Source organism: Trichomycterus rosablanca, chromosome 3, assembly GCF_030014385.1.
Source record: "Trichomycterus rosablanca isolate fTriRos1 chromosome 3, fTriRos1.hap1, whole genome shotgun sequence".
Taxonomy (NCBI): Eukaryota; Metazoa; Chordata; class Actinopteri; order Siluriformes; family Trichomycteridae; genus Trichomycterus; species Trichomycterus rosablanca.
The window spans coordinates 56,325,395-56,352,350 of record NC_085990.1 but is presented as its reverse complement, the minus strand read 5'-3'; the positions used below and the strand labels follow the sequence as shown (position 1 = coordinate 56,352,350).

General features: G+C 39.7%; 1 protein-coding gene across 1 annotated transcript; it reads left to right on the top strand.

Annotated features, from left to right (window-relative positions):
• Nucleotides 1-26,956, top strand: LOC134310711 (calpain-2 catalytic subunit-like). Its single transcript, XM_062992340.1, has 12 exons — nucleotides 1-222; nucleotides 12,388-12,457; nucleotides 12,633-12,751; nucleotides 14,137-14,270; nucleotides 15,077-15,251; nucleotides 16,247-16,321; nucleotides 17,199-17,284; nucleotides 21,582-21,656; nucleotides 22,629-22,786; nucleotides 22,986-23,149; nucleotides 26,070-26,081; nucleotides 26,740-26,956. Exons 1-12 carry the CDS (start codon nucleotides 1-3, stop codon nucleotides 26,929-26,931), a joined length of 1,482 nt encoding a protein of 493 aa, XP_062848410.1. The 3' UTR covers nucleotides 26,932-26,956.

Here is a 26,956-nt window from a genome sequence, read left to right as displayed (position 1 = left end):
ATGCTTCACCTTGTAGAGGACGAGCTTGATGGGAGGGAGATGGTCGGGACTCCCTCTAACCCTCAGAAGTTTTTGGATCAGGACTATGAGGAGCTGCGCAGAGATTTTGTTAAATATAAAGCGAGATTTGTTGATGAGACGTTTCCTCCCAATGAGAGCTCCATCGGTCCCAACCTGCTGGATGATGATGACATGGCGAGAGTGGAGTGGATACGACCAACCGTGAGTAACAAATACCAGATATTAAATATCAACATAATCCCAGTTATAATCATGACATCATAATCCCAGTTATAATTATAACATCATAATCTCTGTTATAATTATTATATCATAATCCCAGTTATAATTATAACATCATAATCTCTGTTGTAATTATGACATCATAATCCCAGTTATAATCATGACATCATCATATCTGTTATAATTATTATATCATAATCTCAGTTATAATTATAACATCATCGTATCTGTTACAACTATGACATCATAATCTCAGTTATAATTGACATCATAACATCAGTTATAATTATGACATCATAATATGTTATAATTATGACATCATAATATGTTATAATTATGACATCATAATCACAGTTATAATTATGACATAACATCAGTTATAATTATGACATCATAATCTGAGTTATAATTATGACATAACATCAGTTATAATTATGACATCATAACATGTTATAATTATGACATCATAATCTGTTATAATTATGACATCATAATCTCAGTTATAATTATGACATCATAACATCAGTTATAATTATGACATCATAATCTCAGTTATAATTATGACATCATAACATCAGTTATAATTATGACATCATAATCTCAGTTATAATTATGACATCATAACATCAGTTATAATTATGACATCGTAATCTCAGTTATAATTATGACATCATAACATCAGTTATAATTATGACATCATAATCTCAGTTATAATTATGAAATTGTAATCTCAGTTATAATTATGACATCATAACATCAGTTATAATTATGACATCATAATCTCAGTTATAATTATGAAATTGTAATCTCAGTTATAATTATGACATCATAACATCAGTTATAATTATGACATCATAATCTCAGTTATAATTATGAAATTGTAATCTCAGTTATAATTATGACATCATAACATCAGTTATAATTATGACATCATAATCTCAGTTATAATTATGACATCATAACATCAGTTATAATTATGACATCGTAATCTCAGTTATAATTATGACATCATAACATCAGTTATAATTATGACATCATAATCTCAGTTATAATTATGAAATTGTAATCTCAGTTATAATTATGACATCATAACATCAGTTATAATTATGACATCGTAATCTCAGTTATAATTATGACATCATAACATCAGTTATAATTATGACATCATAATCTCAGTTATAATTATGAAATTGTAATCTCAGTTACAACTTGTTATGTGGGAGAAAGGAGGACTCAAGTGCGGAGATAAAAACTAATAATTTTATTTTTTAAATGGGAAATAATGAACCGTGTGGTGACAGAATTCCAAAATGACACTATAATAAGACACTTCGAGTCAGAGCTGAAGTTAGTAAGAAGATGATAGTTTATTCTCTGCAGAGGATCCAAACAGTCAGCAAAGCATATGCAGGCTGAAGGACAAATTTTCATTCTTTGTAATGTTTTTTATAGATAGAGGTTCAACCCATATAGATAAGAGGAATGATGTTGTTAAACTGTTAACTTGCTATCAAGCAGAAGTGGAATATTCTGTTCTAGTACATCGTGTTCATTTCACATTTTCTGTAGCTTAAACAGTATAAACAAACTTATTCAAGGTTCGAGTTTCAGTGACAGACAATTAAGTTTTTCTTCCACAACAAATCCTCCCCTTGTCACTTGGACACTTCTACATTCTGAGGAAAAAAGAATAAAAAAGAATAATAAAATATATAAAATATAATCAGGTAAATAAATGAGATTAGCATAATGGTGGAGTGTGAGAGCGAAAAAACCAACTGGCAGTCAAAACTTTCAAAAGATACGTTCTTTTACCAACTAGAAGGGAAAATTCTCTCACGGTCCATCTGCCTATGCGACCACTTAAGGTACTCCACCGAATACTACATAGGATAAACAAACACATTAGAAACAAACGTAAAATAATAATAATAAAAAAAACATGAATACAGAACACAGAGAAGTACATCCATCATTACATGTTTATCACTTTCTGCAATGACTTCATTTACTCTGTAAACTATTTTCACCTTAGGTTTCACGGTATTGAATTATTTGTTTGTTGCACTTCCATATCACCAAATTCCTTTAAAGTGATCTTTTCCCATCCAGGTGGAGGAGGAGAAGCAAAATCTACCTCTTCCTCCACCTGTTGGAGCATCTGATATTGGTTTAACATTTGTCTCTGCACAGATGACATCAAACATTGACAACACATTGGTCCAAAGCACAAAATCAAACAGATTACCATGATAGTGGGAAGGACTGCTATGAAGATACCTTTCCAACTTGCTAACAGTGAGCCTAAACTCCAAACTGTGAGTTCCCTTCCTCATCCATCCTGAGTTGTTTGGCTATCTGTTTCATGTGATCTAAAGCTGTTAAGATGTTACCGTCCGGAGCATCATTAGGTGGAATATAAGTACAGCAATGTTCTCCTATCATCACACAAACACCTCCTTCCTTAGCTAGGAGGATGTCTAGAGCCATTCTATTTTGAGTGGTCATGAGTCTAAGAGCTGTTAGTTCTTGTCTAACTCCCTCTATAGCCTTTGCGGTCTCATTTACAAACGTAGTCAGTCTATAATGTGTTTTCTCTAACTGCTGTCTAACCTTTCCTGCCCCATACATAGGAAAAGCTATTTCGAAGAATCTTCCTGTTTCACTTACTAGCCTATGTTCGTCTGGAACTTCTACATTTATGGTTTCACTCACATCTCTCTTATCCCGGGTGTTTGCTTGCACTACTGCTAAGTGAATGACAAGGTGTGCATCTATTTCTACAAGAGCACAGAGTCCTCTTTGAAGCTTTGGGAAATAATACCACAATCTACCACCTCCACACCACCAGTACCAATCAGGAATCCATATTTGTGTGTCAGTATTAAAATCAGTATGTCCTCCCATGTCCGCCTTAAGACTTAAAGTGGTGTTACAGACACTTTTATATAAGCCCCGTTGCCACCTAGATGTATTCCCTTTGGGTAATCTGACGCATGTCTCAATAGTATCAGCTAAAGCTAATTCGCACTCATTTAACTCTTCTGCATCTGTTCCATTTGCACACCCACTCCCTTCACATCGATAGAAACATACAGAAAAAATTCCCTTTTTCTTAACGTGGACCTCAAGCCCTGTGGATGGATCTCTATGTCCTTTAAGAAATTAATTGGTCTCATTTACTGAGGGCTGTGTTCTATTTATCCAGGAGTCATTCACGCGCTGCCATGTGACATTCTTAACGCTATAGACAAAAGGGTTTGTACTAGTGTGGGGGAGTAACGCGCATACCATACATGTGGTATTGCCTTGCATCCAATTTGAATTCTCCCTCACTGTGAAGTTGGCATATTGCCAAAATATGTTAGTCTTTGGATCTCTAAGTCCAGTGTTTATCTCTGGCTTTTCTTGTGTGCAGATCCATACAGCTGTCCAGATAGATGCAGCCATCATGATGAAAGCGACTGCAAATGCAAGTCCCTTACAGAGGTTGAAACAGTTGCCCGTTTCCTTCGCCATGGTGAAATGTGAGGTTACTCTGGAGTAGGAGCCTTTTTGCAATGTGAGATGTGGATCCAGGTGTCCCTCTCAGCAATCTTTACTGCAGTGTGAGTAACCAACAACACCTGGAATGGTCCTTGCCAGCAATCAGCTTTCCAGTTAGCCCTCTTGTAGACCTTAGTCAGGATCCAGTCTCCTGGTTGTACAGTGTGTCCCGTCACTGCCGGACTAGGTAAAGACTCCTTCACCCTCCTGTGCACATCAGACAACACAGAACACAGCGTTGCACAATATCTTTGCATGTGATCGTCTTCTAGGGCTAATGTGTCCCTTTTGGGAGCACATCCCTTGTTTGGTGGCCGTCCGAACATTATTTCAAATGGCGAGAGTTTTGTTCTTGATGACACTCTATGTCTCAAACTCATACAGACTAATGGAAGGGCTTCAACCCAATTTAACCCTGTCTCCTGACAGACTTTAATCAGTTTTTGTTTAATTGTGCCATTTGTTCTCTCTACCAAACCTGCGCTCTGTGGATGATAGGCGCAGTGTTTGTGCAATGGCATGCCAATCACATCACTAATGTGTGTCAGGATTTTTCCCACAAAGGAGGGTCCATTGTCCGAGGATATTTTCCTAGGAATACCAAATCTAGGAATAATCTCTCTCATCAGGATTTTTGCTACCGTTAGTGTGTCCTGATGAGATGTTGGGTACGCTTCCACCCATTTGGAGAACATGTCAACGATCACAAGCACATACTTCTTTTTCTGACATGGTGTCAATTCAATGAGATCCATTTGTAAGTGATCAAATGGCAAATCAGGTTCTGGATGTCCGTGTGTGTGGGTTTTTTGAACTGCACCTGCTGAATTTACCTTCAGGCAGGTTAAACACTTTTTTGAAAAAGTTTGTGAGTAATTTGAGAAGCCTTTAACAAACCACTGTTGTTTAACTGCATCTACCATTGTCATTGGTCGTCACTGGTCGCCCTTGGTGACTTTAATATTCATATTGACTCTGTATCTCCTGGTTCTACTGGTTTTTTGTCACTCTTAAACTGCTTTGACTTGTATCAACATGTGGATTTCTCAACTCATAAACATGGTCACATTTTAGACTTGATCTGCTCCTCAGCGGGAACTATCACTAATGTATCAGGTCATGATATTGGAATATCCGATCATCTGTTTATTACATCATGTATTTCACTACACACTGCTAACCCCCCCTCTAAGACCCTTCTCTCTTACCATAATATCTCCTCCGTTGATCCGTTAGCTTTCTCCTCTGTCCTGGAATCCTCCAGTTTACCTCTTATTACCTCACTACGCGACATTGATGAGGCCATCTCTGTTTACAATCAGTCTATGGCCGATACCCTTAACACCCTTGCTCCAGTTATAACTCGGTCTGTGCCCTTCTCGCATTCCTCACCCTGGTTTACTGCAGAACTTTGTGGTTTAAAAACAGCTGGTAGGCGTCTTGAACGTCTATATAGGAAAGCAGGCTTATATGTTCACCATCAAGCTTATCTGGATCATTTGGTCAGATATAAAGAGGCTTTAAACAATGCTCGCACTACCTACTACACTTCTACAATTACAAAGGCAGGCCTGGATCCCAAGCGACTCTTTACTACTGTGAATAAACTTTTGCATCCCCCCTCAGACTCCCTGGCTCCATCATCAGATTTATGTAATGCATTTCTTAACTTTTTCAGGGACAAAGTTTCAAACATCTACCAGGAAATACTGAATGATCAGACATGTAAATCACTGCTGTCATCTCCAATCACTTTCGGTACTTCCTCTTCCCTGCACACTTTCTCGTCTTTTGCATCTGTCAATCCTGTTTGCGTCACTAGAATTATAACTGGCTCCAAGACCACTACCTCACTCCTTGATCCTGCCCCTACAGTTCTTCTCAAGCAAGTTATTTCTTCTTTGTTGCCCTCTATTTGTCACCTCGTCAACCTTTCTCTCGAATCTGGTCATGTTCCGGTAGCTCTGAAAACTTCTGTTGTTACTCCCATAATTAAAAAACCTGATTTAGAGAGCTCCACATTAAGTAACTACAGACCAATATCTAATCTCCCATTTATTGCAAAAATTCTGGAACGTGTCGTGGCATCCCAGCTACTAGACTACATGAATTCTAACAATCTTTTTGACACCTTTCAATCAGGTTTTCGTGCCCGTCATAGCACAGAGACTGCACTTTTGTGTGTACTCAACGACCTTCCTCTTTCCTCTGACAAAGGTTTTGCTTCTATCCTTTTACTCCTTGATCTTACTGCTGCTTTTAACACGGTTAACCATGAAATTCTCATAACCCGGCTCTCTGACATTGGTTTTTCCGGCATAGTTTTGACTGTTAAGCAGGGTGTCCCCCAGGGCTCAGTATTGGGACCGTTGCTGTTTCTTATTTACATCCTGCCCCTTGGTGATATTTTCCGTCACCATGGGTTAAATTTTCACTGCTATGCTGACGACACCCAGGTTTATCTAAACCTTATACCATCTGATCCTTTTCCACCCCCATCCCTCACCAAGTGCATCTGTGATCTCAACTCATGGCTGTGTGCAAACTTTCTTCTATTGAATGCCCATAAGACGGGGTATCTCATTATTGGCTCCAAATTGGCTGTCTCTTCTCTCACTAATACATCCCTCACTATTGCTGGTATCGCTGTTCAGTCTTCTTATAAGGCACGTAATCTCGGGGTGCTGTTCGACCCTCTACCGTCACTGGAGCCACACATCAATTCATTGGCAAAGTCGGCCTTCTTCCAGCTTTGTAAGGTCACCCGTTTGCATCCGTTCCTTTCGTTTAAAGCTGCCGAGACCCTGGTACATGCCTTTGTCACTTCCAAACTTGACTATTGCAATTCTCTCCTTTATGGACTTCCTTCAAAATCCCTCCGACCCTTGCAGATTGCTCAGAATGCTGCTGCCCGAGTACTGACCCGGTCAAAAAAACATGAACATATCACCGGTACTTCAACAACTCCATTGGCTCCCTGTCAAAAAATGTATCCAATATAAAATTTTAGTGCTCGCTTTCAAGGCACTTCATGGTCTGGCTCCCTTGTATCTGGCTGATCTTTTACATCGCTATGTCCCTTCCCGCAGGCTAAGATCGTTTGATGCTGGTCTCCTTGTTATACCTAGGTTTAGGTTGACCACCATGGGTGGTAGATCATTTAGTGTTGCTTCCCCGACACTGTGGAACTCTCTTCCTCTCCCTCTTCGTCTCTCTTCCTCTCTCTTTATGAGTTTAAATCTCTTCTTAAAACGTTCTTGTTTACTCAACACTTTCATTCTCATGTTTCTATTTGATTGTTGTTCTTGACTGTAATTACTATGTGAAGCGTCCTTGGGTATTATGAAAGGCGCTATATAAGTTAAATATATTATTATTATTATTATTACCATTCCTCCCCTCGAACAATGGTCCACACCATGGGCCATTTTCGCAAAATAAGGAAAGTAATAGGAAGGTAGACATCCTGCCGACTACGCCAAATTGTGGTGACAGAATTCCAAAATGACACTATAATAAGACACTTAGAGTCAGAGCTGAAGTTAGTAAGAAGATGATAGTTTATTCTCTGCAGAGGATCCAAACAGTCAGCAAAGCATATGCAGGCTGAAGGACAAATTTTCATTCTTTGTAATGTTTTTTATAGATAGAGGTTTAACCCCATATACAGTACAGGCCAAAAGTTTGGACACACCAGTCAAAAGTTTGGACACACCTTCTCTTCAATGTTTTTTCTTGATTATTTTTATTTTCTACATTGTAGATTAATACTGAAGACATACAAACTATGAAGAATTATGTAGTGAACCAAAAAGTGTTAAACAAACCAGAATATGTTTTATATTTTACCAACTCTACCTCTGCACAACCCAACTGATGGTCTCAAAGACATTAAAAAAGCAACAAATTCCAAAAATTCACTCTAGACAAGGCGCAGACATTCATTGAAAACCATTCCAGGTGGAAACCTAATAAAGCTGGTTGAGAAAATTTCAAAGAGTGTGCAAATCTGTCATTAAAGCAAAAGATGGCTACTTTGAAGAATTTAAAATATAAAACATATTCTGGTTTGTTTAACACTTTTTTGTTTACTACATAATTCCATATGTGTTCCTTCATAGTTTGGATGTCTTTAGTATTAATCTACAATGTAGAAAATTAAAAAAAATTAAGAAAAACCACAGGAATGAGAAGCTGTGTCCAAACTTTTGGCCTGTACTGTAGATAAGAGCAATGATGTTGTTAAACTGTTAACTTGCTATCAAGCAGAAGTGGAATATTCTGTTCTAGTACATCGTGTTCATTTCACATATTCTGTAGCTTAAACAGTATAAACAAACTTATTCAAGGTTCGAGTTTCAGTGACAGACAATTAAGTTTTTCTTCCACAACAAACCGAAAACACAAAACAGAAACAAAAACCAATCAGGAACCCCGATGGCTGCCGCTGGGCGCTGCAGGCTACAAAAAGAGAAAAAGGAAAAATAAAGAATGCTGGACGCGAACCCCGGTCGTTTCGGAGGGAGCCGGGCACGTAACCAGCGCGCTAACGTAGTGCGGGTGAGCAAGGGTGTGTAGGCGCTGAAGGCGCTACAACGAGCTGACGCGGGGATAAAGAACCCTCTGCTTGAAACCTAGCCCCAGCACAGCGGTTGGCTAGTTTAGGTAGCGATTGGCGGACACTTCGCTTGTGGACGCAGCAGTGAGAGCACACCGATCTGAAAGAAGAGAGAAAGTCAAAGGTTCAGTTAGGCAAGCTCACAGATGCGGATTCGAACCGGCGTTGCTGGCGGTACAGCCGAATGCCTAACGGCGTTGCCACCCAGCGGTTTCGAAATCCGATGACAATAATACTTAAATGCACTATAGCGGGGATCACAACAAGTGCCGTAGCTCGGCGCTGATTGAAACCGCTAGTGCTAAACGCTAAATGCTAAACGCGAAAATAATAGCAGCACGAGGACTGCACGACTTCGCACTAACAGTCTACACACCCGAATGGCCTTGTGCCACCAGGGGTACCGACTGGCCCTCAGAAAGGCATGTGGGCGAGCCGCCATCAGCCCTCACGGACACCGAAGTGGCAAACAAAAAAAAGGAAATGAAAGCAGAAGGTGCGACGCCTGCAGCCTAGCGGCGCCCGCTTAAATAAGGGAACCGCAGCTGCAGGTCGTTCGCCCTGACTAGCTGGCCAATTATTTAAGGCCACGCTCGTTACTGCTCTGTAAGGCCTGCGACGTCAGGAATGAGTGGTAAGTTCCACTGACGCCGCAGAACCTTACACAAGTATAACATCATAATCTCAGTAATAACTATTACATTATACTCTGTTATAATTATGACATCATACTTTCAATTGTAATTGACATCATAATCTCAGTTATAACTATAACATCATAATCTCAGTTATAACTATAACATCATAATCTCAGTTATAACTATAACATCATAATCTCAGTAATAACTATGACATCATACACTCAGTTATAATAATGACATCATACTCTCAGTTACAACTATGACATCATAATCTCAGTTATAATTATAACATCTTGTCAGTTATAACTACACTGTGTTCCAAATTATTATGCAAAAAGTGTTTAGGAGTGATAAGGTAAGAATTGTTTTGTTTGTCAGTTAAACTCATTGATGGTGATGTGTGTCAGGGCTCTTTATATCACTGAAAGCAATTGCAGACACCTGTGCTAATTAGTTTGGCAGGTGTGTCCAATTAAAGGCAAGACTACTTAAGAAGGCTGTCCCACATTATTAAGCAGCCTACATTTTCAGCCAAAATGGGAAAGAAAAAGGATGTGTCGGCTGCTGAGAAGCAACAAATTGTGGAGTGTTTAGGTCAAGGCATGACTACAATCAACATTGCCAAGACACTTCATCGTGATCATCGCACAATCAAGAAGTATGTAGCTGATTCAGAGCACACACGTGTGCGTGCTGATAAGGGAAGATTGAGGACTCTTTCCAACAGCCAATTACGTCAGGTTAAAAGAGCAGCTGCAAAAATGCCTTGTCATAGCAGCAGACAAGTTTTTGAAGCTGCTGGTGCCTCCAACGTCCCCCGAACAACAAGATGCAGGGTCCTTCAGAGGTTTGCAGCTGTGCGTAAGCCATCCTGTCGACCTCCTCTATCCACTGCACACAAGCAGAAACGGCTCCAGTGGGCCAAACAATACATGAAGACTGACTTCAAAACTGTCTTGTTCACCGATGAGTGCCGTGCAACACTCGATGGTCCAGATGGATGGAGTGGAGGATGGCTGGTTGATGGACACCCCATGCAAACAAGGCTACGGAGGAGGTGGAGTAATGTTTTGGGCTGGAATCATGGGGAGAGAGATTGTCGGCCCCTTTAGGATCCCTGAAGGGGTAAAGATGACCTCCATAATGTATGTGGAGTTTCTCAAACAGCACTTCCTGCCATGGTTCAAGAAGAAGAAGAACCGTGCATTCCACAGCAAGATCATTTTCATGCATGATAATGCACCGTCTCATGCTGCAAAGAACACATCTGCATCTCTGGCTGCTATGGGCATAAAAGGGGACAAACTTATGGTGTGGCCCCCATGCTCCCCTGACCTCAACCCCATTGAGAACCTCTGGAGCATCATCAAAAGGAGTGTCTATGATGGCGGGAGGCAGTTCACATCTAAGCAACAGCTCTGGGAGGGTATTCTGTCCTCATGTAAAACAATTGAAGCAGATACCATCCAAAACCTGACAAATTCAATGGACGAGAGAGTTCAGAAGCTCCTTTCGAACAAGGGGTCCTATGTGCAAATGTAACATCACCTAGAATAAAGTTTTGACTTGAAAACTGTTTGATTTCAGTTTGTAATAACCTGCTAATGCTTATAATTTCACAAATGACCATTTTTTTGTTCTTTATAAAAATGAAAAGGTTGAAAACTCTGCTGTGCATAATAATTTGGAACATGCATTTTGAGTGTTTTATTTTTTTTTAAATATACTGTTATCATTGGCAGTTTAATTTTGGAAAATCTGAGAAAATATTATTTGCATAATAATTTGGAACACAGTGTATGACATCATAGTCTCAGTTATAATAATGACATTATAATCTGTTATAACTGACATCACACTCTCAGTTTTAATTATTAATAAAAGGAACAGCCATGTTTCCCAGTTCCCTAATGAAATTCCTCCACTGAATGCACTACACCACTGTGTTGAGGAACACACTGTTCCCTCTGTATTCATTTAGCACCAGCGCCTCCACCACACAGTAGATCTTAATGTAGTTATTTTTAATGTTTAAAAACATTTTGTTATTTAAAATGTAAAATTTAGTTATTTTCCCACCCAGCAGACTAGTGGCTGGCTTTGTCTGGGGGTGCCCAGCTGACCGGTAGCAGGGGAGTTCAGAATCCCAACACTGGTGTGCTAGTGGAATATCACCCCCCCACCTGGACGCCACTCTTTTGTTTCTTCTCCAGTCTGTCCCACAGTTTCCAGGGTTTCCTCACATTTTTGTCGCGTGGAGTGTTTCTGCTAACACACACACACACACACACACACACACACACACACACACACATCTGTGTTTTCTCTTCACAAGCTTTTGGCTGCGGCTTCAGTTTGATTTTCTGGGTTTAGTTCATTTTTATTTCCTTGTTAAATCTTCACAATTGGGTTCATCTTAATATCTCAGGTGCAAAATTACATCTGGTACCCCTGTCACAAGGTGCTCACCAGCTCTGTAAGACTGACGTCCTTGGTGATGTTAAGCTTGCTGGACTTGGGACAGTGTTCCTCTACACTGTATTTTTCTACTGCCTCTGATTCATGACCTGTTTTTGGTGGTTGTTGGATTAAATTTGACAATCTGGAGACCACTGTTCCATGTCCTTATAATAGGTGCAGTCAAACTAGCTCTATTTATATGGAAACAGAGAAGACACCAGTCACAGTCAGTCATTGTCATTATTGAGAAATGAGGAGGCTGTGCCACATGCCACAAATCCAATAATGAGCCAACCCTGGCATGCCACCCATGCCAGTACAAAAGGCCTGCAGTACTTTTATAAGAGCCAATCAAGCATCAGAACTGGAAGATCTCCTGGTCTGATGAATCCTGTGTTACCCATATGGACCTACTCCAGGATACACTGTAGGACCTGCTGGTAACATCCTGCTACCAATTAGCACAGGACTCCTTCAGATATCTTCAGTGGCCCACATATCAGCGGGCCAAAGCTCTTTTGAAAGCATTAGGCAAGTGGTCCTAATGTTTCGGCTTATCATTGTAGAACTTTGTACACATCAACATCAACACAAGACCATCAACATGCAAACGTATCACCTCAACTTTACATTTAAATAATACGTAACTATTATTTAACTTTTTACATGTTTAAGTAAAACTAATGAAGTAGATCAGTGATGGACTGAGTAGCTGGGCAGTCCATGATGGAATTTGCACTGAGATCATTGGTGGACTGAGTAACTAGCAGAAGAACAATTTGAGCAGTCCATGATTGAATTTGTACTGAGATCAGTGGTGGACTGAGTAGCTGAGCAGTCCATCATGGAATTCGTACTGAATTTGTTTTCATTTTGCAGAAAATGGTTGAAGATCCGTATCTGATTGTGGAAGGAGAGTCCAGGTTTGACCTCGCTCAGGGAGACCTTGGTGAGTTGGGATGGGATGTAGAGATGGTAAAAAAATCAGTAATGTGAAGTATAAACCAGAGTTTAAATAATCCATAACAACGTCTTTATATTTAAAGAACATTTCGAGGTTTCTGTTTCACTTAAAATAAAAACCGAGGCACCAAATTTTTACGTGGATTTTGTATTTTTATTAGGAGACTGCTGGTTTCTGTCTGCGATCGGAGCGATCACGTTTCAGAAGGACATCATGGATGAGATAATTCCTGAGAACCAGTCGTTCAGCAAGGATTACGCTGGAATATTTCATTTTCGGGTGAGAACATCAGTCCATCAGTTCATCTAGTCTCTTTTTTATTATACTAACCATCGTAAACCATCACATGGTCAAGTAGGTCTCCACAATTCATGTATCATCCAGATACATAGTAGTGAACGGGTCGCTCTCAGGAGCTCAGTGAATTCCAGCATGGTACCGTGATGCCACCTGTGCAACAAGTCCAGTGGTGAAATTTCCTCACTACTAAATATTCCACAGTCGACTGTCAGTGCTGGTATAACAAAGTGGAGAACGCAGAGGTCACCAACCTTCTGCAGAGTCGATTGCTACAGACCTCCAAACTTCATGTGGCCTTCAGATGAGCTGAAGAACGGTGTGTAGAGCTTCATGGAACGGGTTTCCATGGCTGAGCAGCTGCATCCAAGCCTCACATCACAGAGTGCATGGTGTAAAGCACACCACCACTGGACTCTGAGCAGTGGAGACGTGTTCTCTGGAGTGATGAGTCTGGGTTTGGTGGTTGCCAGGAGAACGGTACCTGTCTGACTGTATTGTGCCGAGTGTACAGTGTGGTGGAGGGGGGATTATGGTGTGGGGGTGTTTTCAGGAGTCGGGCTCGGCCCCTTAGTTCCAGTGAAAGGAACTCTTAATGCTTCAGCACACCAAGAGATTCTGGACAATTTCATGCTCCTGACTTTGTGGGAACAGTTTGGGGATGGTCCCTTCCTGCTCCAAAATGACTGCGCACCAGTGCACAAAGCACAAACTCCATAAAGACGTGGATGAGCCAGTTTAACTGGCCTGCACAGAGTCCTGACCTCAACCTGATAAAACACCTTTCGGATGAATTAGAGCGGAGACTGTGAGCCACCTTGTGGAAAGCCTTCCCAGAGGATGATTGGAGAACCTGTTAATGCGTCCATGTACCGTGGAGCTGCAGATATTTTAGTCTCATGTAAAATAATGAGGTTGTTTTTGACTTAAACACTTAAAATAACAGAAATATAATATAAACACACTGAGAGTTTAAAAGTGAAACAGGGAGGAAAATCCAGATGAACACAGATACATGTGGAGCTTTATATTATTTCATCAAAGAAGTTTATCATTCAGCCACAGAACAATCACTGATGTACAACAGCAATGTAAAGTTCTGGTCACTCCAGACACCTAATTTTAGCCAAATATAGTTCATAATAGAGTAAAGAGAGTAATAAATAATAATCATCAAGTTCAGCCTCCTCACATGTGGGTGAAATGTGATGCGTGAGGAAACAGACTGTACATTTTAGTTCTGATGAAACTCCACCGTGAGCTCTGACTGTTTATTCTGATGTGGTCTTATTATTAATAGAATGAAATCAGAACTTTGCTCTACTGAATGATTGTTGTTATAACTCTGATGTGATGTTTCCTCACAGTTCTGGAGGTTTGGAAAGTGGGTGGATGTTGTGATAGATGATAAATTACCCACGATCGATGGAAAGCTGATTTTTGTTCACTGCAAAACTAGAAACGAGTTCTGGCCTGCACTGCTGGAGAAAGCGTACGCCAAGTAAGTCTGATAATAATGTTTATTAATAATAATAATAATAATAATAATAATAATAATAATAATAATACCCAATAATAATAATAATAATAATAATAATAATAAAATAATAATTACAGGAATAATAATAATAATAATATTAATTAATAATAATAATTAAGAATAATAACAATAGTAATAATAATATTGATGATAATAATAATAATAAAAATAAATAACAATAATAATAATTATAATAATAATAAAAATAATAAAAATAATAACAAAATAATAATAATAAAATAAAAATCATAATAAATAACGATAATACATAATACAATAATAATGATAAATAAATAATGATAATAAATAATATATAACAATAATAATAGTAATTAATGATAAATAATAATAATAAAACAATAATAATAATAAATAATATGTAATAATAATAATAATAATAATTATAAATACTACTAATAATAATTATAATTATAAATTATGCTAAATAATAATAATAATTAATAATAACTAATAATAATAATAATAATAAATAATAAATAATAATAGTAATTATAACAAATAATAATAATAATGATAATAATAATAATAATAGTAATAATAATAAATAACAATAATAATGATAATAATAATAATAATAGACTATAATTATATTAGTGATTTAATTATTTCAGCACTTTATAATAGTATTAAAAACACACTACTTGCACATTCTAAATAAAGTTATTTATTTATCAGTAATAACACATTGCACTGTGTGTGTGTGTGTGTGTGTGTGTGTGTGTGTGTGTGTGTGTGTGTGTGTGTAGAGTGTGTGGATCATATGCAGATCTACGTGGTGGTTTAGTGTCGGAGGCTCTGCGTGATTTTACCGCTGGAGTTTTTATTACACTCACACTGGAGGCCGATCGTCCCAAACACTGGGGTCTGATGAGACGAGCAGCTCAGCACAGATCTCTCATGGGCTGTGGATCACTACACGGGGTAAACACACAAATACCACACCCACCCACGGGGTAAACACACACACACACACCCCAAACCTACCCACGGGGTAAACACACACACCAAACCTACCCACGGGGTAAACACACACACACACACCAAACCTACCCACGGGGTAAACACACACACACACCAAACCTACCCACGGGGTAAACACACACACACACACCAAACCTACCCACGGGGTAAACACACACACACACCAAACCTACCCACGGGGTAAACACACACACACACCAAACCTACCCACGGGGTAAACACACACACACACCAAACCTACCCACGGGGTAAACACACACACACCAAACCTACCCACGGGGTAAACACACAAATACCACACCCACCCACGGGGTAAACACACACACACCAAACCTACCCACGGGGTAAACACACAAATACCACCCCAAATCAGAAACAGTTGGGACAGTGTGGAAAATGCTAATAATAAAAACACAGAGTTTCTTACATTGACCTTTATTAGATGTCAGACAGGATGAACCTGAGATATTTCATCTTTTATCTGCTCAACTTTGTTTCATTTATTAATAAACATCCATTCCTGCATTTCAGGCCTGCAACACATTCCAAAAAAAAAGCTGGGACAGTAAAGCATTTACCACTTTGTAATGTTGTCGTTCCTTTTCACCACTTAAAAGAGGTTTTGGCACCGAGGATAGCGAGTGATTTAGTGTTTCAGCTTTTATTTTGTCTCGTTCTTCCTGCAAACACGTCTTAAGATGTGCAGCAGTACGGGGGGTCGTTGTCACATTTGTCCTTTCAAAATTCTCTATTGGGGACAGGTCAGGACTGCAGGCGGGCCGGTCCAGTACCTGTACTCTCTTCTTCTGCACGTCATGACACACACCCAGCGCGTGAATTAGCATCACATCTCAGCGTTAGATCATCTCAGATTGTGTCTGAATCCTGGTTCATGTTCAGTTTTCTACATTTCTAACATGTCCCATGTTTTTTAGGCCACTTCTGCTAACACGGAGCTTCCCAACGGCATCGTGGAGGGACACGCCTACACCATTACTGACGTCCTCAGTGTGAGTGTGAACTGTTTATCACTCTACTGTACTCGATATCATTTATACTCAGTGTAACGTCAAGGATCAAAATCACATCCATGATTATCCATGAGAACCTGGTGACCCGCCCTGCTCCCCACTACCTACCTGATCAGCTCCTCAGTAGAGAGGATTCTAATAACACATGGAGTCATGAGGCAGATTATTTACACGCTCTACTTTACTTCACCATAGTTTTAGCTTACTAAGCTAACTCAGTTAGCATCAGGACGTTCAAACCGACCCTAGCACGCCAGCTAACTCTGTGTACCGAAAACGCTTAAACTGTCCCTGACGCCCCAATTTACAAATAAACCCACACTCGTATAATTAAACATCAATCAGAATTTATTTACATTTGAAAGGAACTCTGTTGGTTGCTCCGCATTATATTCGTCCACCGAAATGTTGTGTCGCACTGAATGCTGGGATTGCCCTCAGCACTGAGGAGGCGTCGGGCGCTCTCTCGTCATTCAGTCAGATCATCACTCAGAATTAAGGCGCCCCATTAAGAGCATTTTAAGAGAGCTAAGGATTTAGACACGCCCTCGTCTGTGTAGGATGATGGGAAATGCATCTGTGTAGAGAGAGCGCTGGGTTTTTTAGATTCACCTTGTACAGCAGCTTGACCTTAACCAATAATGAACACCACTAAGATGAATCGGAATGCCAACTGTGAGCCAGGAGTCCTGATCTGACATCAGCGCCTGATTTTACAGACACTACAGGAAGCCTTCTCAGAAGAGCGTAGACTGTTATGGCCATAGTTTGGAAAAGGACTGTTTAAGTGTATGATCAGGTGTCCAGATACTTTTGGCTATAGTGTGTAAGTAAAGGTGTTGTGTGTCTTTACCAGGTGCTGAGTAATGGTGAATCGGTGAAGCTGGTGCGCCTCCTGAACCCCTGGGGACGAAAGGAGTGGAACGGAAACTGGAGTGACGGGTGAGGCGTCCATTCTTTTATGATCACTGCACCAATCACATCATGTTCAGGTCATCGAGGTGATGATCGATGCTAAGCTAACATCACATCATCACATCCAGACGTGCTCTGTCATTCAGTTAATACTGAACCATTACATTACCAGAATGTTCAGAAAATAAAACATCCAGTGAGCGGCAGTTCTGCAGGAGCTCAGAGATATGAGCAGAATGGTTTGGGCTTCCAGAAAGACTCCAGGAGCAGAAGATCACGTCACAGTTGGCCACTACTCTGCTGGGTTGGAAAAGGCAGGACTAAAAAAGTGGGCGGGGTCTTCGAGGCTGTGTAAGGTTAGTTAGTACAGAAGTGGTGGGACGCTCAGATCAGCGCGTGACTCTCCATGAGTAAGACTGACCTCACGATGGGCGAATTTACATTTACATTTTACATTTTCTGCATTTAGCAGATGCTCTTATCCAGAAGTGCTTCCATAGTGAACATTTCATTTCTCAAGTTTTAGCAAACAACAGTCAAAGATACAAATCTGCTGAAACCTGTTAGAACCAAAGTGTTTTTTTTTTGTTTTTTTTTTCTTTGGAAATGGAAAAAAAATGTTAGTAAATAAGTACAAGTCAGCTTAAGTGCTTAGTAAAAAGGTGATGAAGGTTTTTCATCGTTTTTTAAAGACAGCAAGAGACTCAGATGTTCGGACAGACAGAGGAAGTTCATTCCACCACTTGCTAGAACAGAAAAGAGCCTTGATGCTCGTCTTCTGGGTGGAGGATCAAGTCGAGCGAGACTAGTGGCTCGGACGTTGCGTGGTACAGAGCGGGGTTTGATTAGATCTGAAGGTAGCTTGGGGCGGCTCCATTTTTGGCTTTGTAGGTGAGCATCAGTGTTTTAAACCGAATGCGTGCAGCTACAGGGAGCCAGTGAAGAGAACGCAGCAGTGGGGTGGTGGTGTGGCAGCAGTGGGATGATGATGTGGCAGCAGTAGGGTGATGATAAGGCAGCAGTGGGATGATGATGTGGCAGCAGTGGGGTATGATGTGGCAGTAGTGGGCGATGAGGCAGCAGTGGGGTGATGATGTGGCAGCAGTGTGGTGATGATGTGGCAGCAGTGGGGTGATGATGTGGCAGCAGAGGGGTGATGATGAGGCAGCAGTGGGGTGATGGTGTGGCAGCAGTGGGGTGATGATGAGGCAGCAGTGGGGTGATAGTGTGGCAGCAGTGGGGTGATGATGAGGCAGCAGTGGGGTGATGGTGTGGCAGCAGTGGAGTGATGTGGCAGTGTTTGACCTGGTTAAAAACCAGACGTGCAGCTGCATTTTGAATGAGCTGTAAGGGTTTAATAGTGGACATGGGAGCTCCTGCCAGAAGGGAGCTGCAGTCGTCCAACCGTGAGATTACAAGTGATTGGACCAGAATCTGGGTTGCTTCCCTGGAGAGAAATGGACGAATCTTCCTGATGTTGTACATGAGGAACCGGCACCATCTTGTCATGTTGGCTATGTAAGGAGAGAAGGTCAGCTGGTTATCAAGGACAACACCAAGACTTCTTACCTTATCAGATGGTCTGATCTGGGAGTCATCCAGAGAAATGACTAGGTCCTGGGTTGGAGACTGATCTCCGGGAATGAGCAACATCTCTGTCTTGCTGGGATTGAGTTTTAGATGATGAGCTGACATCCATTGTGAGATATCTCGCAGACATGCTGAGATGCGAGCTGAGACTTGTGTGTCTGAGGGAGGAAATGACAGAACGAGCTGAGTGTCATCTGCATAGGAGTGGTAGGAGAAGCCATGGGAGGCTATGACCTTACCCAGAGAGCGGGTGTAGATAGAGAAAAGAAGTGGGCCAAGTACAGAGCCCTGAGGAACACCGGTTGAGAGAGTGCATGGGGGAGTTATGGATCCCCTCCATGACACTTGGTAGGAGCGCCCTTCGAGGTAGGAGGCCATCCATTGCCATGCTGAACCTTTTACTCCAAGGTTGGAGAGAGTGGACGAGAGAATGTTGTGATTCACTGTGTCGAAGGCTGCAGAGAGGTCAAGAAGAATAAGGACAGATGACAGTTTGGCTGCTTTGGCTGCATGAAGCTTCTCCGTAACAGCTACAAGAGCTGTTTCCGTAGAATGAGCTGCCTTGAAGCCAGACTGGTACGGATCGTGGAGGTCATTCTGAGTGAGAAAGGCAGATAGTTGGTTATAGACAGCACGTTCAAGAGTTTTGGATAGAAAAGAGAGGAGTGAGACAGGTCTGTAGTTGTTAATGTCTGTAGTGTCTAGTGTAGGTTTCTTAAGAAGGAGAATGACCTGAGCCTTCTTAAAAGTAGTAGGGACAACACCTGATGTCAGGGAGTTGTTGATGATGGGTGTGATGAAGGGGATCAGGTCCTGTGAGATGTCTTTGAGGATGGTGGATGGTATAGGGTCGAGTGTGCATGTGGTGGGATTGCTGGATGAGAGGAGCTGTGTAACCTCATCCATGGTGAGTGTGTTGGTGGGTTGAGGGTCAGTTGAAAGTGGGTCAGTCGGAGAGAAGGATTGATTGATTTTGTCAATCTTGTCCTGAAAGAATGTTGCAAACTCAGTAGCAGTGAGAGAGGCAGATGGGGGAGGAGGAGGAGGGTTCAGAAGAGAGGAAAAGATAGCATGAAGCTTACGTGGGTCAGCAGCAGATTGTTCAAGCTTGGCTTTGTAAAAAGATGTTTTTGCAGCAGTCACGAGAACCTGGACAGCAGATCGTGGTAGGAGTGGAGATCAACACTGAGCTTAGATTTCCTCCACTTTCTCTCAGCTGCCCTTAGTTCTCTTCTGCTGCTGTGCAATGCATTTGAAAGCCAAGGAGCAGGGTGAGAAGGTTTTCCTCGTTTGAGGGTAAGAGGACAGAGCTGATCGAGGGATGTTGAAAGAGAAGAGAGTAGAGTATTAGTTGCGGAGTTGAGTGGAAGGGTAGCAAGAATGTCAGGGTTAGGTAGTGAAGTTAGGATGGTGGAGATCAACAGGGAGGAAGATAAAGAGTGAAGATTAGGGCGTGTTTTAAGGGTGTAAGTGTGGTTGGAGGTAGAAATAGTTGGGAGATGGAGAGAGAAGGACACAAAGTGATGGTCGGAGAGGTGAAGTGGGGTGACAGTGAGGTCCAGAACAGAAGCTGGACGGCTGAAGACCAGGTCCAGAAGATTGCCTCCTTTGTGAGTCGGAGGGCTGTGATTAAAGAGGAGGTCGAAAGATGAAAGAAGAGGAAGAAGACAGGAGGACTGAAGTGTAGGGAGATTAAAGTCACCAAGAAGAGTCAGAGGAGTTCCATCTGAAGGGAAGAAACTCAGAAGAACATCCAGCTCTTCTATGAAGTATCCCAGTGCGCCAGGTGGTCTGTAAATGACAATGATATGAAGAGTAATCGGAAAAGTAACAGTAATAGCATGAAATTCAAAAGATGAAATGTTAAAGTGAGAAAGATTCACAGTAGTGAATTGCCATTTCCTGGTCAGGAGCAAACCTGTACCACCACCCCTGCCAGATCATCTCAGTGTATGAGAGAAGGTGTAGGCAGAGGATAAGGCTGCTGGTGTTGCTGAGTTCTCGGTGGTGATCCATGTCTCAGTCAGTGCCAGGAAGTTGAGGCTGTGAGAAAGTGCAAAAGCTGAGATGAAGTCAGCTTTTTGGATGGCTGATTGACAGTTCCAGACCCCACCTACCATCACTGTTTGAGATTGTTTCAACAGTTGAGGGTAGATGAGGTTGCTGGCGTTGCTGCTCCTGTAATGTGACCTCTGATGTCTGGAGGGTCTGTGAGATATGAGCACAGGAATGATTGAGTAGCACATGCTGAGAAAAGTTTGATAAATGAAACAATGTCAGAGACTGATAGTACTTACCCAAAGTTAGTTTAGTTTAGATTAGTAGTAAAAGTTAGATAGATTAAACAGTCCAGACAGACATTAAAACCTGGTGACAGTAAAGACCGGCTCTGTAGCGGAGATTTAATTTTATACTAAGCTTAGCCCTGCCCCTCAATTCACATCTAGGCCTCTAACAAAAGACACCTGAAATCTCTTTAACCAATCAGCAAAACACAGATTAATGCAGCCACAGACTAGCTATAGTTTCTTACAAATAGTTACATTCTAGCACAGTTAAGCAAGTTAATAGTCAAAGTTACAAAGATAGATTCTAAAACAAGTTACAGCAAAGAATATACTTCAACCAGAGGCTTACCTTACCCAGGAATACAAATGAACACAATGGAAGTTACAAGCACTGTAACTTATAAGAAGGGACGGTACAAACCGGACATGTTTGTGTTTGTGTTCAGCTCCCCACTGTGGAAAACCGTGAGCGCCGAGGATCGAACCAAACTGCTGCACAGTAAAGACGACGGAGAGTTCTGGTACAGTTTCATCATTTTATTTTTAATCTCTTAAAGTAATTATTCTCTTACTGATTCTATTCTCACATATGGCCAAAAGTATGCGGACACCTGACCGTGAGCTTGTTTGACACTCTATTCTTAATAAAAAGGCTTTAAAATCAAGCTTCTCCTCCCCCTTGCTGGTGATAACAGCCCCCACTCTTTTGGATAGACTTTTCAGAAGATTAAAAAAAAATAATAATAATAATAATAAAACAATAATGTTTATAATAATAATAACAGTAATGTTAATAATAATGATAATATTTATAATAATAATAATGATAATAATAATAATAAAATAATAACAATAACAATAATAATAATAAAATAATTATAACAATAACAAAACAATAATAATAAAATAATAACAACAATAATAAAATAATCAGTATAATAATAACAATAATATAATCATGATAATAAAAATAATAATAAAATAATAACAATAATAATAATATAATCATAAAAATAATAACAATAATATAATAATAATAATAATTAAAATAATAGCAATAATAATAACAATAACAATATTAATAATAATAATATAATAACAATAATATAATAATAATAATAAATATTATATTATTATATACTGTATTAATAATAATAAAACAATAATGTTTATAATAATAATAATAAATATGATAATAATTACAGGAACATCAATGACTGACAGTAATAATAAAATTAAAAATAAAATTAAAAATAATAATATTAATAATAGTACAATTAAAATGCAGGAAATAGATCAATCTGTGTGTTGTAATTAATGTGTGAATCTTGATTTACCTGACAAAAGTAAACAGATAATATTTTCAGTGTTTTCACTGATTAACTTCATTATTAGTGTTTCATCTCTTTATATAAATATAATCACATTTAGAGTTTGATTTCTGGAATCTGCTCCGGATAAAGTTCTCGTGTTCTTCACCTCTCCTCATTCAGGATGTCAATGGAGGATTTCTGCAGAAGCTTCTCTCACGTGGACATCTGCTGTAGGACTCCAGCGTTCCTGGACGACTCCTCTGAGAACAGCTGGACCAGCGTGATGTATAAAGGGAGGTGGGAGAAGGAGACGGCCGGCGGCTCCAGAAATTACAAACGTAATTATTTAACTACAACACAGTCGTGTTCGTGAAGCACTTTATCCTGGTGGGGGTGGCTGAGGCCCTGTGGTGGATTGGGCTCCTATCCAGGGTTTGTTACTGCACTGCGGTCAGTAGTTCCGGAGAACCATAAAAAAAAGATGGTGATGATGTTGATGGTAATGTTGATGATGATGATTAATCTTGATCTTTTCAGAGACCTTCTGGATGAACCCTCAGTATTGGATGAAGGTTCCAGACCTGGATGAGAATCAGGCTGAATCACAGAGGTTAAACCTCCTCGTGTCTCTGATGCAGAAACCCAACAGCAGAAACAGACGTCTGGTTCAGAACCTTCCCATCGGCTTCAGTGTGTTCGTGGTTAGTGTTCAACCATCTCACACACACACACACACACACACACACACACACACACACACACACAAACACGTCTGGTTCAGAACCTCCCCATCGGCTTCAGTGTGTTCATGGTTAGTGTTCAACCATCACACACACACACACACACACACACACACACACACACACACACACACACACACACACACTGTTCTGTACGTATACTCATTGATAATTTAATAAGCTACACCTGTGGTTAGTGAATCATTCTTGTACACTTCGTTTACTGGCTGATCAGTAAAAACAATCACATTATTGACACCACCATGTTATTAAATTTCGTAAATAAAATCATAACTGCTCTACAGCGCAGAACATCAGTGAGCATCCAACAGGAGGAAAACATTTTACACTGACCGACTGAAGCAACTTTAATAATAACAGTTATAATAACAGTAACAGTTATATAAAGAACTTTAGTTAGTAACAGTATTATCAGTATTAGAAACAGTAATAAAAGCAGATATAGTGATAATAATCATAACAGTTATAATAACAGTAATAAAATCAGTATAAGTAACAGAAGAAGATATACTAATAGTAATTTAGCAGTTATAATAAGTTATGATAACAGTAATAGGATCACTAGTATTAGTAACAGAATAACTAATTAAATTAATAGTAACATTAATATTAAGTTCTAGTAACAGTAATAGTACCAGTTATAGTGTCAGTAACAGTAATAATAACAGTTATAACATCAGTTTTAGAATCAGTAACAGTTCTAATAACATTAGTAATGACAATAAAAGCAACAGTCACAGAATCAGTACTAGTAACAGTAATAACATCAGTTTTAGAATCAGTAACAGTTCTAATAACATTAGTAATGACAATAAAAGCAACAGTAAATTCACGCAAGAAGTAATTTTGATAGAGAACACAGGTTTTTAATTAAAAATTGTAAATTTTTAATTGATTCATAAAGTATACAGTATAGGGTTATGTATGGAATAGCATATCGGGTAAATGGCCTCCACGGCTTTGCTGGCACATACGCACTCTTTTGTCGAAATTTTCCATGACCGCTTTGCATAAATGTGGCTGAATTTCGTTGATACAGCGCTCAATTTCCTCCTTCAAGGCGTGGGTGGTCGTGGGCTTGATGGCATAAACCTTAGACTTCAAAAAACCCCAAAGAAAAAAGTCCAACGGCGTTAAATCGCATGATCTGGGCGGCCAATTCTGATAACCAAAACGGGAAATTACACGACCAGGAAATGACTCATGCAGTAATTGAATTGTTTCTCGGGCTGTATGGCATGTGGCACCGTCTTGTTGAAACCACATGTCGTCCACATCCATATCTTGCAATTTAGGCACAAAAAGCTGGATTATCATGTCGCGATAGCGAGCACCATTAACTGTTATTGCCTGACCAGACGCATTTTCGAAGAAGAATGGTCCGATGATGCCTCCAGCCCAAAATCCGCACCAAACAGTGACACGTTGTGGATGCATTTGTTTCTCAACAATCACTCGTGGATTTTCTGAACCCCAAATGCGACAATTTTGACAATTAATGAAGCCATCAAGATGAAAATGAGCCTCATCGCTGAAGATGACTTTGTTCGAAAAATCGGCATCCACTTGTTGTTGTTCCAAAATCCATTCAACAAAATCTCTTCGCTGTGCGTGGTCAGTAGGCTTCAGTTCTTGACTCAATTGAACTTTGTAAGCATGAAGATTCAAATCTTTCGTGAGAATACGCTGTAGAGAGCTTCTGGAAATGTTCAATTCTTGACCACGGTGCCGAATTGATGTTCCTGGACTGTCAGCAACACTCTCACGAACTGCTTCGATGTTTTGTGTTGAACGACTTGTTGAAGGACGGCCAGAGTGTCTAAGATCACTAATTGATCCAGTCTCCCTGAATTTTTTAATTAATCTCTTCACAGTTGATGAAGTTAAATCACTATTCCGACTATATTTTGTACGAAAATTGCGAACTGTAGCTGCCAAACCTTCATTATTTTTAAAATATTGCTCAACAATGAAAACGCGTTGTTCTTTCGTGTAGCGCTCCATTTTTAATAACCCTGAACTGTGAGCTGTCACGCTGTCTTTTTTTTTTGTTGGCAACACTGTACCGCACAAATGGCGCCAAATTCAAATCTTGCGTGAATTTTGGGACACCCTATAATAACATTAATAGTAACAGTTATAATATCAGTAATAGAATCAGTAACAGTTATAAGAACAGCAAGTTATTATAACAGTTATTATAACAGCAATACAACCAGTATTAGTAACAGTTATAATAACAGTTATAATAACAGTATTAGTCAGTTACAGTTATAAGAACAGCAATAGTTATTATAACAGCAATACAATCAGTATTAGTAACAGTTATAATAACAGTTATAATAACAGTTATAATAACAGTATGAGTCAGTAACAGTTATAAGAACAGCAATAGTTATTATAACAGCAATACAATTAGTATTAGTAACAGTTATAATAACAGTTATAATAACAGTTATAATAACAGTATGAGTCAGTAACAGTTATAAGAACAGCAATAGTTATTGTAACAGCAATACAATCAGTATTAGTAACAGTTATAAGAACAGCAATAGTTATTATAACAGAAATACAATCAGTATTAGTAACAGTTATAATAACAGTATTAGAATCAGTGACAGTACTAATAACAGTCATAATGATAGTTATATTACCAGTTATAATAACATTATTAACATTATTAGAATCAGTACCATTTACAGTAACAGTTATAATATCAGTATCAGTACCAGTTATAATAACAGTAATAATAACAGTTATATTATCTCTCTATATAACACTGTTAGAATGATAACTGTAACTGTGTTCCTCGGTACTTTCTGTGCTTGTGGTGTAATTTTATGTTTCTCTGTTCTTGCAGGTTCCACCGGAGGTACGTAACCTTTTACCTTCTCCACTCGTCCTTCATCATCACAGATCACACATGATTAATAAACTAGCTTTATTATTATTTTATTACTTTATGGCTGTGATGGGGCGTATTTACTGTGTTAATCACATTATTAACATCCTGATTAATAAAACACTTCGGCTGCTCAACAGTCCGGAATATCTGTTGTTATATTTTGCTTATTAAAATATTCCACACATTTTTATTAGTAGACATGTCTGGACTGCAGACAGGCAGGTCAGTCTAGCACTTGCACTCTTAAACTATAAAGCCATGTTGTTATGATGTTCAGAAGGTGCTTAAGATAGTCCATGAAAAAGACGCTGCCTAGATGCAAGCGTGTGTTGCTCCAAAATTGTGGAATTATTTTGGAATCAGTACATTTTTATTAAACGTATATTTACAAAAACTATCAAAATAATAAAATAAAACATTAAACTGAGTGTTTATATTTAAAATTTACAAACTACTGCAGTCTGCTGTTATTAGTGTTTACACCCTGTCCTAACTCTTTTGGAGCTAAAGCTTTATCTGTATTCATGTGTTCTTTATATTATTGAAATGATTTTTGACCTCCTGACCTTTTCGTACCCTCTGACTCTGACCTCTCCGCTTGGTTCCTTCCTCTCCTGCTCTTCAGCTGAAGGATCAGAACACTCTTCCAGCTTCGTTCTTCACCACCAGTTCCCCCGTGGTGGAGTCTTCACTCACGTCAGGGACTCGGGAGGTGGTGGAGTTCTTTAGACTGAGACCGGGGCGGTACCTCATCGTACCATTCACCGCCAAACCCAACCTCACCGCCTCCTTCATCCTCACTGTACACATCAAGTAAGAGTCACGGCCGACCTTCATCTAGC

Bases quoted from the DNA above. Each gene is read 5' to 3' on its own strand.
- LOC134310711 (XM_062992340.1), top strand. From the start codon at position 1: ATGCTTCACCTTGTAGAGGACGAGCTTGATGGGAGGGAGATGGTCGGG. The intron at 12,752-14,136 runs GTGAGAACATCA...GTTTCCTCACAG, and splicing joins CTGGAATATTTCATTTTCGG to TTCTGGAGGTTTGGAAAGTG. The intron at 22,787-22,985 runs GTAATTATTTAA...TGATCTTTTCAG, and splicing joins CGGCTCCAGAAATTACAAAC to AGACCTTCTGGATGAACCCT.